At 49.1% G+C, this 13,081-nt stretch overlaps 1 protein-coding gene across 1 annotated transcript in view; it reads right to left on the bottom strand.

Annotated features, from left to right (window-relative positions):
- The window catches only part of LOC130113645 (SRSF protein kinase 2-like), a 141,260-nt gene that overhangs the window by 2,771 nt on the left and 125,408 nt on the right, over positions 1–13,081 (bottom strand). The window contains 3 exon segments of the mRNA XM_056281206.1: positions 7,196–7,288; positions 12,439–12,508; positions 12,676–12,783. Coding sequence (XP_056137181.1) covers positions 7,196–7,288; positions 12,439–12,508; positions 12,676–12,783 — 271 coding nt within the window.

Consider the following 13,081-nt stretch of genomic DNA (forward strand, 5'->3'; position numbering starts at 1 on the left):
AAGGCTCTGGACTTGAACCCAAGCACATCTCAGATATTCGGACACCATAACATGCCCAGTCGCAACCTGAGGTCCTCAACCAAGGCCCTGCTAGCCATTCCACAGTCTAGGCTGAGGACCGAGGGTGACCGGGCTTCTTCTGTTAGGGCCCCTACTCTTTTCTGTAAGGGCCTCTACTCTATTGTGTTAGGGCATCTACACTGTTCTGTTAGGGCTCTAATCTGTTCTGTTGGGGCCTCTACTCTGTTGTGTTAGGGCCTCTAATCTGTTCTGTTAGGGCCCCTACTCTTTTCTGTAAGGGCCTTTACTCTATTGTGTTAGGGCGTCTACTCTGTTCTGTTAGGGCCTCTAATCTGTTCTGTTGGGGCCTCTATTCTGTTCTTTTAGGGCCTCTACTCTGTTCTGTTAGGGCCTCTACTCTGTTCTGTTGGGGCCTCTACTCTGTTCTTTTAGGGCCTCTAGTCTGTTCTGTTAGGGCCCTACAGTGTTCTGTTAGAGTGTCTGCACAGTTCTGTTAGGGCCCATTCTCCATTCTGTTGGGGTCTCTACACTGTTGTGTTAGGGCCTCTACTCTGTTCTGTTAGAGCTCTACTCTGTTCTGTTAGGGCTCTACTCTGTTCTGTTAGGGCCCCTACAGTGTTCTTTTAGAGTGTCTACACGGTTCTGTTAGGGCCCATTCTCCATTCTGTTGGGGTCTCTACACTGTTCTGTAAGGGCCTCTACACTGTTCTGTTAGGGCTCTACTCTGTTCTGTTGGGGCCTCTACTCTATTGTGTTAGGGCATCTACACTGTTCTGTTAGGGCCTACACTGTTCTGTTAGGGCCTCTACTCTGTTCTGCTAGGGCCTCTACTCTATTGTGTTAGGGCATCTACACTGTTCTGTTAGGGCCTACACTGTTCTGTTAGGGCCTCTACTCTGTTCTGTAAGGGCCTCTACTCTATTGTGTTAGGGCCTCTACTCTGTTCTGTTAGGGCCTCTACTCTATTGTGTTAGGGCCTCTACTCTGTTCTGCTAGGGCCTCTACTCTAATGTGTTAGGGCATCTACACTGTTCTGTTAGGGCCTCTACACTGTTCTGTAAGGGCGTCTACTCTGTTCTGTTAGGGCCTCTACTCTAATGTGTTAGGGCATCTACACTGTTCTGTTAGGGCCTCTACACTGTTCTGTTAGGGCCTCTACTCTGTTCTGTAAGGGCCTCTACTCTGTTCTGTAAGGGCCTCTACTCTATTGTGTTAGGGCATCTACACTGTTCTGTTAGGGCCTCTACACAGTTCTGTTAGGGCCTCTACTCTGTTCTGTAAGGGCCTCTACTCTGTTCTGTTAGGGTCTCTACACTGTTCTGTTAGGGCCTCTACTCTATTGTGTTAGGGCCTCTACTCTGTTCTGCTAGGGCCTCTACTCTAATGTGTTAGGGCATCTACACTGTTCTGTTAGGGCCTCTACACTGTTCTGTAAGGGCGTCTACTCTGTTCTGTTAGGGCCTCTACTCTAATGTGTTAGGGCATCTACACTGTTCTGTTAGGGCCTCTACACTGTTCTGTTAGGGCCTCTACTCTGTTCTGTAAGGGCCTCTACACTGTTCTGTTAGGGCCTCTACTCTATTGTGTTAGGGCCTCTACTCTGTTCTGCTAGGGCCTCTACTCTAATGTGTTAGGGCATCTACACTGTTCTGTTAGGGCCTCTACACTGTTCTGTAAGGGCGTCTACTCTGTTCTGTTAGGGCCTCTACTCTAATGTGTTAGGGCATCTACACTGTTCTGTTAGGGCCTCTACACTGTTCTGTAAGGGCGTCTACTCTGTTCTGTTAGGGCCTCTACTCTAATGTGTTAGGGCATCTACACTGTTCTGTTAGGGCCTCTACACTGTTCTGTTAGGGCCTCTACTCTGTTCTGTAAGGGCCTCTACTCTGTTCTGTAAGGGCCTCTACTCTATTGTGTTAGGGCATCTACACTGTTCTGTTAGGGCCTCTACACTGTTCTGTTAGGGCCTCTACTCTGTTCTGTAAGGGCCTCTACTCTGTTCTGTTAGGGTCTCTACACTGTTCTGTTAGGGCCTCTACACTGTTCTGTTAGGGCCTCTACTCTGTTCTGTAAGGGCCTCTACTCTGTTCTGTTAGGGCCTCTACTCTGTTCTGTAAGGGCCTCTACTCTATTGTGTTAGGGTGTCTACACTGTTCTGTTAGGGTCTCTACACTGTTCTGTTAGGGCCTCTACTCTGTTCTGTAAGGGCCTCTACTCTATTGTGTTAGGGTGTCTACACTGTTCTGTTAGGGTCTCTACACTGTTCTGTTAGGGCCTCTACTCTGTTCTGTAAGGGCCTCTACTCTATTGTGTTAGGGTGTCTACACTGTTCTGTTAGGGTCTCTACACTGTTCTGTTAGGGCCTCTACTCTGTTCTGTAAGGGCCTCTACTCTATTGTGTTAGGGTGTCTACACTGTTCTGTTAGGGCCCCTACTCTGTTCTGTTAGGACCCCTACTCTCGACTTGGCTTCAAGTCACGGTGTGCTCATATTGTTCACATCGGCCTGGACGGATGTCGTCACTATGAACCGTTTCCACTTCTGAGAAAGACAGAACGACAGAGAAAATTACAGATAATGAGACAGCAAGCCACGGTTGCCATGGCAACCCTTCCTCCCTCCACACTGGTCAGCATCACACAGGGAGAAAGAGCAAGCAGCAAAATGTGGCATCCTGTGTACTGTGAATCAGACTGGCAAGGTGTTGATAGACGTTTATTTTTTACTTTAATTCAAATCAATTCTACACCATTTTATTTTTTTGTGGTATTATTTGGCATTATTGTTTAGCGGACAGTGAAGCAGAAGACAAGAAACAAGGGGAGAGACGGAGATAGTATGACGTGCAACAAAGGTCCCTAGCTGGAATTGAATCCGGGACCTCGCAGTTATGTTGCGTGCTCCGTAACCCTTCGGCCACCGGGCCGCCCCCAAATTTAAACTTTAAAATTTTTTTTTACTGCATCTTCCTTTTTCTGTTTGCATGTATTTTAATTTGTCCATTTCTTTCTAATGTAAAAGTCATGGGCTGATTCCATGTTGGAAATGAGCCACACAACTGAGTTATTATTCATTATGATGCGTTATATTCAAACTTTTCACAGTATCCTCTGAACAGTTAGAAAGTTGAGACTGATTTTCTACTGCGACCCCAATTTTGCTGTTCGCCCCCCTCCTCCTCCTCCTCCTCCTCCTCCCCACATCCAAATTCAATGCAAACCAGTGAGGATGAAGGAAACACACCAACGAAAACCACTCAGTCGGACCGCGGCAGGACCCGCGGCGTCTGAACAGACACTCAGTCGGACCGCGGCAGGACCCGCGGCGTCTGAACAGACACTCAGTCGGACCGCGGCAGGACCGGCGGCGTCTGAACAGACAAGACGGGAGGAGGCGACAGACTCGGAGTGAGAGAGAGAGAAGTCCGGCCAGATTAAGACGGAAGAGATAAGAGAGAGAGAGTGTGGAGATGTGGAGCGGTGGCTGAGCCCTCAGACACCATCGCAGGCAGAATATTCATCTGTCATGTGACACGGCGTGAAGAACACGTGAGAGGAGTGAGGGAGCAGAAGAAGAAGAAGTGAGGGAGAGAAGAGAAGAAGAGGAAAAATGACAGAATACACAAGAGGGTGCAAAGGTCTTGCACCGCATCATGCAGAGATTGGTATACTTACCAGGAGCAGACGGACGGAGGCCGTACTCACACTCCTCCGACTCGGAGAGGAAAACCCCACTATTCTAAGATGGAGGCTGTAGCTACACCAACCCGTCTGGAGGAAACCCCACTATTCTAAGATGGAGGCTGTAGCTACACCATCCTGTCTGGAGGAAACCCCACTATTCTACGATGGAGGCTGTAGCTACACCAACCCATCTGGAGGGGGACTACACTATTCTAACATGGAGGCTGTAGCTACACCAACCCATCTGGAGGGAGACTACACTATTCTAACATGGAGGCTGTAGCTACACCAACCCGCCTGTAGGGAGACTACACTATTCTAACATGGAGGCTGTAGCTACACCAGCCTGTCTGGAGGGAGACTACACTATTCTAACATGGAGGCTGTAGCTACACCAACCCTTCTGGAGGGAGACTACACTATTCTAACATGGAGGCTGTAGCTACACCAGCCTGTCTGGAGGAAACCCCACTATTCTAACATGGAGGCTGTAGCTACACCAGCCTGTCTGGAGGAAACCCCACTATTCTAACATGGAGGCTGTAGCTACACCAGCCCGCCTGGAGGGAGACTACACTATTCTATCATGGAGGCTGTAGCTACACCAGCCTGTTTGGAGGGAAACTACACTATTCTATCATGGAGGCTGTAGCTACACCAGCCTGTCTGGAGGGAAACTACACTATTCTAACATGGAGGCTGTAGCTACACCAGCCTGTTTGGAGGGAAACTACACTATTCTAACATGGAGGCTGTAGCTACACCAGCCTGTCTGGAGGGAGACTACACTATTCTAACATGGAGGCTGTAGCTACACCAACCCGCCTGGAGGGAGACTACACTATTCTAACATGGAGGCTGTAGCTACACCAACCCGCCTGGAGGGAGACTACACTATTCTAACATGGAGGCTGTAGCTACACCAACCCGCCTGGAGGGAAACTACACTATTCTAACATGGAGGCTGTAGCTACACCAACCCGCCTGGAGGGAAACTACACTATTCTAACATAGAGGCTGTAGCTACACCAGCCTGTCTGGAGGGAGACTACACTATTCTAACATGGAGGCTGTAGCTACACCAACCCGCCTGGAGGGAGACTACACTATTCTAACATGGAGGCTGTAGCTACACCAACCCGCCTGGAGGGAGACTACACTATTCTAACATGGAGGCTGTAGCTACACCAGCCTGTCTGGAGGGAGACTACACTATTCTAACATGGAGGCTGTAGCTACACCAGCCTGTCTGGAGGGAGACTACACTATTCTAACATGGAGGCTGTAGCTACACCAGCCTGTCTGGAGGGAGACTACACTTTTCTAACATGGAGGCTGTAGCTACACCAGCCTGTCTGGAGGGAGACTACACTATTCTAACATGGAGGCTGTAGCTACACCAACCCGCCTGGAGGGAGACTACACTATTCTAACATGGAGGCTGTAGCTACACCAGCCTGTCTGGAGGGAGACTACACTATTCTAACATGGAGGCTGTAGCTACACCAGCCTGTCTGGAGGGAGACTACACTATTCTAACATGGAGGCTGTAGCTACACCAGCCTGTCTGGAGGGAGACTACACTTTTCTAACATGGAGGCTGTAGCTACACCAGCCTGTCTGGAGGGAGACTACACTATTCTAACATGGAGGCTGTAGCTACACCAACCCGCCTGGAGGGAGACTACACTATTCTAACATGGAGGCTGTAGCTACACCAACCTGTCTGGAGGGAGACTACACTATTCTAACATGGAGGCTGTAGCTACACCAACCCATCTGGAGGGAGACTACACACTATTCTAACATGGAGGCTGTAGCTACACCAACCCATCTGGAGGGAGACTACACACTATTCTAACATGGAGGCTGTAGCTACACCAACCCGCCTGGAGGGAGACTACACTATTCTAACATGGAGGCTGTAGCTACACCAACCCGTCTGGAGGGAAACTACACTATTCTAACATGGAGGCTGTAGCTACACCAACCTGTCTGGAGGGAAACTACACTATTCTAACATGGAGGCTGTAGCTACACCAGCCTGTCTGGAGGGAAACTACACTATTCTAACATGGAGGCTGTAGCTACACCAGCCTGTCTGGAGGGAGACTACACTATTCTATCATGGAGGCTGTAGCTACACCAGCCTGTCTGGAGGGAGACTACACTATTCTAACATGGAGGCTGTAGCTACACCAGCCTGTCTGGAGGGAGACTACACTATTCTAACATGGAGGCTGTAGCTACACCAGCCTGTCTGGAGGGAGACTACACTTTTCTAACATGGAGGCTGTAGCTACACCAACCTGTCTGGAGGGAGACTACACTATTCTAACATGGAGGCTGTAGCTACACCAACCCGCCTGGAGGGAGACTACACTATTCTAACATGGAGGCTGTAGCTACACCAACCTGTCTGGAGGGAGACTACACTATTCTAACATGGAGGCTGTAGCTACACCAACCCATCTGGAGGGAGACTACACACTATTCTAACATGGAGGCTGTAGCTACACCAACCCATCTGGAGGGAGACTACACACTATTCTAACATGGAGGCTGTAGCTACACCAACCCGCCTGGAGGGAGACTACACTATTCTAACATGGAGGCTGTAGCTACACCAACCCGTCTGGAGGGAAACTACACTATTCTAACATGGAGGCTGTAGCTACACCAACCTGTCTGGAGGGAAACTACACTATTCTAACATGGAGGCTGTAGCTACACCAGCCTGTCTGGAGGGAGACTACACTATTCTAACATGGAGGCTGTAGCTACACCAGCCTGTCTGGAGGGAAACTAAACTATTCTAACATGGAGGCTGTAGCTACACCAGCCTGTCTGGAGGGAAACTACACTATTCTAACATGGAGGCTGTAGCTACACCAGCCTGTCTGGAGGGAAACTACACTATTCTAACATGGAGGCTGTAGCTACACCAGCCTGTCTGGAGGGAGACTACACTATTCTAACATGGAGGCTGTAGCTACACCAACCCGTCTGGAGGGAAACTACACTATTCTAACATGGAGGCTGTAGCTACACCAACCCGTCTGGAGGGAGACTACACTATTCTAACATGGAGGCTGTAGCTACTTTCTCATTCACAAGGAACAATGTGAACAACGTTTAGGTGGACTACCGCTGTCCAGATGTCCAGATCAGGGTCCTGCTCCTCGCCGTTACACGTCAGGCTCCACACGGACGTGACGTTGGGCTTTAGTTTCTCTTCGTGTGTCTACCTGAGTCACTGTGACGTCCCCCAACACTACCGGCACCGTTTAAACAAACACTCAGAATTATGTGCAGAGCACATTTTGACCCACGTCTCACGATCTCACTGGGGTATTCCTCCAACACTACAGCTACCCCGGGTCTCTGAGTCTCTCCACTGAGGTCTGTTCCTGTACCTGCCCCCACCCCCCCCCCCCACCCCACCCACCTGCCCGGCATGGCATCCAGTTGCTGAACCCAGCGGCGTTTACCTTTCTTGGAGAAAAACTCCCGGCTGTATTTCCCAGCGGCGACCACTTTGCGTGGGACCTTCCCGAGGAGCTCCATGATCAGAGCGATGTGGTCTGCCCGCCACCACGTACACGATACACCACAAGAGAACAGGCACGGGACAGCATTACAGCATGCACACACACACACACACACGTACACACACACACACACACGTACACAGACACACCCACGCCGGCCGGCTGTGAGGGATGGGAGGACACACGCCACCACGGACAGACAGACCGACGGACGGCTGACTGACAGACTGTGCTCCATATCTGGAGTACGTAGATGGATTTGCTAACTGGGTTGGTTTTGGAAAAGACAAACTGGCAGAGGCGTGGATCCCAATCACTGAGACTTCAGCTTGAGTCATACATTTGATGACTTCAGACTCGACTTTAACGTGGACTTGAACAGCCGTGACACTTGACCTCATTTGAGACTCGTGACAAAATGACTTAAATCACCCCCCAAAATGAAAGCGCTTTGAATATTTTCACTCTCGCAACAGAAAAGCACAATTCTGTTGGTTTATGAAGTCACGATGAAACAGAATCTGAACAAAAACAGGCCAAGACTTGGCTTAGGACTCAGAAATTAAAGTTAGGGACTTGGTGACCTTGATGTGACCTGATGGTGTTGACTCGTGACTTGACTTGAGACTCAACCAGCTTAACTCGGGACTCGACTCGAGACATTGGCATCAGCATCTGGAGATTTAATTACGACTCGCAAGCCCGTGACTCGGTCCCACCTCTGCAAGTGGATCTGGTCAAGCCACAATGTGCCGTCACGAGCATCCAGTTAATTCAGTGTATGAGCTCCCACGACAGTAGACACCCTAAATATTCAGCTCCATCTAACTCAAGTTCAAGTTGACGTTGACCTTGAGTTAGATGGAGATAACTCCATCTACACTCTGTTCTGCCTGTCCGTCCGTCCGTCCGTCCAGGTGTCTGTGTGTCTCAGTCCCGGCAGCTCTCTGGCTAGCACTACCTCTTCGGTTGAAGAACTCCCGGGAATATTTTCCGGAGAGAGCAAAGTGCCTTGGAATACAGCCCAGCAGCTCTATGATGTGGGCTATGTGGTCTACGAGGGAGAGAGGGATGGAGGGAAGACAAGAGAAGATACCAAAAGAGGGGGGGTAGGGGGAAGAAGGAGAAGCAAAGGAAAGAGGGAATAAAGAAATGGGGGGGACGTGGAGATTCAGGGAATGAGGTGGAGGGAAAAAAGAGGACAGAAAGAGGCGTTACACGAAAAAAAAAGGAGAGAGAGCGAGAGAGATGGCGGGGAAGAGAAGATAAACAGGCAGGGGGTAGAAAAAAAGAAGGTTGAGTAAGTGTGATGAAGGGGTAAAAACAGGTGGCAAGACAACAGTGAGGAAAAGGAGAAGAGAGAAAAAAGAGAGAGACAGTCACAGACAGTCAGGGAGACGACTCAGTGTTAGTTAGTGAAGACCCCCCGCCCCCCGCCCCCGCCCCCCCATCAAGGACGAGATGAAATGAGTTCTGTCGGCTGACACTCGTTCAGAAATAGACTCAGGAACTGGGATGAGATGAGACGGAGGTGTGAGTCTCACTGCAAAACAGCATGCTGTGTCTGGGAATGGCCACTCAAGAGATTTTTCTTGATTCATTTATTGAAAGAAAAAAAGAAAAAGAAAAAAAGATCAGTGTTGGCAGGTCTCAACAGACCTTGACAGATCATTTTACTCTCACAAGTTCGAGCCGCATCGGATTTGTAGGTCAAATATTTGTGGGCATCCTTAATTAGCCCTCACCACGACTGAACCGGCATTCTGGCACACACGACGTGTAGTGAGGTGAGCCGCCATGGACATGTTGGCGTGAAAAGAAAGCCACTTTATTTTGTCATTGTGTTCTTTCTGCACAAGTGTTCTCTACATTGTACAGCACCCGGGGACCAACTCCAGCTCTTCTTTCCACCGCCTTGCTCAGGGGCACAGGCAGGAGTATTAACCCTAACATGCATGTCTTTTTGATGGTGGGAGGAAGCCGGAGCACCCGGTGGAAACCCACACAGGCCCGGGGAGAGAACATGCAAACTCCACAGAGCAGTGGTCACCAATCCTGCTCCTGGAGAGCTACCGCCCTGCTGGTTTTCACTTCGACCCTAATCAAACACGTGTGATTCAATTAATCAAGGTCTTGGTGAGTAGGTAATCAGTAGAACCAGGTGTTAAGTGAGGTTAAAGTGAAAACGGGCAGGACGGTAGCTCTCCAGGAGCAGGGTTGGTGACCACTGCCATAGAGACAGGACCTGGGACGGCCTGGAGTTCGAACCCAGGACCTACTTGCTGTGAGGCGACAGTGCTAACCCACTGGGCCCCCGTGCCGCCTGGAACTAACCGGTTTATCCTATCTGAATAAATATCTTAACTGTATAAATATCTTGTGAGATCATCGTGAGTGACATTAAGGTGGGGATGGGGGTATACCAGGAAAAAGATTAGAATGAGCAGGGAAAATGAGAATCCTACATCACACATGCAGATGTGGACACCTCCTGGTTTAACGGGACAGCATGCGAGTGAAGGGGACAGACTGTAGATACACACAGATACTTATGGGATACAGCCCTGTCTCACAATATTACCATTTATGGTCACTTAAAAACAGAATATCAAACATGCTGCAGATACAGTTTGGATGTTTTGACAAGGTGGTATGAGTTAATCACAAAAAGGTTTATTGATGCGTAGACATTGATCTGGTCACTGAGTCGGAGAAGAAAGAACGGCAGCAAACGGCGTCAGATAAAAGCACTTTAAGCAACGACAAGAGTACGTCTGTCATGTACTACTGATGCGCTTCCTCCTCACATACCGATGCTATATCCTGAAACTATTTTGTTTGTTGAAGGTTGGGTTCTTGAAAGACGTTAAAACACGACAGAAGTTGTATTCTGTTGTGGATGGTTTTCATCCTCATCAGCATCTCATCATCAGCCGCTTCTCCAGGGTCAGATCGCGGTGGCAGCAAGCTAAGTAGGGCACTCCAGATGTCCCTCTCCCCAGCAACACCCTCCAGCTCCTCCTGGGGGATCCCAAGGCCTTCCCAGGCCAGACTGGACATGTAGTCCCTCCAGCGAGTTCTGGGTCTACCCCGGGGTCTCCCCCCAGTTGGATGTGCCCGGATAACCTCCAAAGGAAGGCGCCCAGGAGGCATCCTAATCAGACAACCGAACCATCTCAACTGGCTCCTTTCGACACGAAGGAGCAGTGGCTCTACTCCGAGCTCCCTCCGGATGTCCGAGCTCCTCACCCTATCTCTAAGGCTAAGCCAAGACACCCTACGGAGGGAACTCATTTCAGCTTCTTGTGTCCACGATCTCACCCTTTTGGTCACTACCCAAAGCTCATGACCATAGGTGAGGGTTGGAACGAAGATTGACTGGTAAATTGAGAGCTTTGCCTTCTGGCTCAGCTCCCTCTTCACCACAACGGTCTGGTACAACGTCCACATTACTGCTGATGCTGCACCAGTCCGCCTGTCAATCCCCCGCTCCATCCTTCCCTCACTTGTGAACAAGACCCCGAGATACTTGAACTCCTTCACTTGAGGCAACAACTCATCCCCAACCCGGAGGGAGCAATCCACCATTATCCAGTAGAGAACCATGGCCTCAGACTTGGAGGTGCTGACTCTCATCCCGGCCATTTCACACTCAGCTGCAAACCGCCCCAGTGTGCGCCGGAGGTCACGTTCTGATGAAGCCAACAAAACCACATCATCTGCGAAGAGCAGAGATGCAATTCTGAGGTTCCAAAACAGACACACTCCTCACCTTGGCTGCGCCTTGAGATCCTGTCCATGAATATCACCAACAGAAGGATTTTTTATCTGACCCTTTTCACCCGTGTTCATTATTCTCCGACTCGCTGCTACAAGCCCAGATCTCCGAACATGCAACTCGCTGAACAGGCCAACTGTTAAAGCCTCCATATTGCTACTTATGAGTTACACTACGCCGGGATGCGGCGCTCAAACAATACTGGCCACTGATTGGCGGGGCGGTGAAATAAATGAGGCTGTAACCCGATAAATGATTGACATGTAAGCTCACCGCCTGCATAAATACTTCTTCCATCTGATTGGATGATTAGGCAGCCGCTCACTGGGTGAGGTTTTTGGCTCTGGATTGCAAACGTGGCAGCAGCTCGGAAATATTGTCGAATTTCCCCTCAACTATCCACCAAAATCCATTTCTGGCTAAATTTCGAGCGAGGAATAGTTGCCAAATTACAGTAGGTGTCATTCTAAATGTAGAATACCTAGTTTATATATTTGTTCACTGTAAGTTGCACAAGGTGTATTTGCAGGCAGTTGAGCTCTACGTCGCAACGCTGACGTGATGCTTCACATCTGGAAAGGTGATGCAGTGCTACCCAGCATGCACTGCACACGCCTGCATAGAACGTAAACAGCAAGTGGGGAAATGACACCCCAGTGCGAACAAACCACAGCTCATACCACTTTGTGCCAAAAAACTCAAATTATTCCTTTAAATGTGTCTCGCATGATAAGTCACAATATATAATACTTATATTTTCCGTTTCAAGAGAATTGTTCATCCCTCCTGAGGGAACAAATTAAGTTTTAAGCAGCCAGCTGGCGTGGCGCCCCCTAGAGAAGGTAGGGTTAAGTATCCTGCTCAAAACTATTTCGGCGAATAAAGCAGTACAGGGATTACACTTGGAAGATGGTGTCGCTGACAACAACAACAAAATGTTAACACCGAGCCTCGCCGTGTGTATCTACAGTATAAACTATTGTCCCTGGAGCTGAGTGAGTTTGGTTTGGGTGACGGATGGAGGTGAGAAAAGACAGGAAAAGGAAATAAGGACACATTTCAGAGGTGACAGACACGGGGGGAACTCGGGGTGAGGGGTGGCTAAATGGTGCTGAACTCATAGAGGGGGGGGGGATTTCTTTTTTAGAGCTAAGTTGTGTCAACACTTTACACAACGTCTGACAGTTGAGAAAGCGCCATACGGACTTATCAATCATTCAAGGTGCATACAAAACAACAGGAAATCAAATACTGTCATTCATTAAAGATATCTACAACTACAGGCAAGCTCTCTCTCGACTGACTTGAAATCTACTTGCTGAACACCTGAAGACTAATTGAAAGTCTGCAGTGATGAAATGAAACATGGTTTGTCTCCTTCAGAAAGATCAGAATAAAGTAGTACCTTCATCACGGGAGTAGTCTTCTCCAGAATGGGGCTCAAACAGGTAGTCTCCAGTGGCCAGCTCAAATGCCTACAACAGACGGGATGAAAGGCCTGAGAGAGTGTGTGTGTGCGTGTGTGTGTGTGTGTGTGTAATTCCCTGACAAAAGAGCTCATATACATGTAATAAGGTTTTTAGGGAATGTGTGTATTCCAACATCTCCATCAGCTGTGTGTGTGTGTGTGTGTGTGTCTCACCATGCAGGCAGTGCTCCAGATGTCGGCGGGCGTGCTGTAACCAGCTCCTATCAGGACCTCGATGGAGCGATACTGCCTCGTCTGGATGTCCTCTGTGAAGTGCTTGTGCTGAGGACGACGAAGAACATCATACTTTTATTTTCAGGATAACCATGTGAAGACCACATAAAACCAATTTAGAACTTTTACCAGTCTCGTTTCAAGTTTGATGCCTCTGTGACTGACAGCGAATGAGACCATCAGTGAGAAAATTAGATACTGACATGTAATGACTCCCAATGCTCGTCTCCGGGTCGGCTTTCCCCCGAAATCTGACCAAACCATTTACAGCACACAGGTTTATTTATTTATTAATCCCTGTGGGGGGAATTCCTCTCTGCATTTAAGCCATCCTAGCTGTGTAGCC

Source organism: Lampris incognitus, chromosome 6 (genome assembly GCF_029633865.1).
Source record: "Lampris incognitus isolate fLamInc1 chromosome 6, fLamInc1.hap2, whole genome shotgun sequence".
Lineage (NCBI taxonomy): Eukaryota > Metazoa > Chordata > Actinopteri > Lampriformes > Lampridae > Lampris > Lampris incognitus.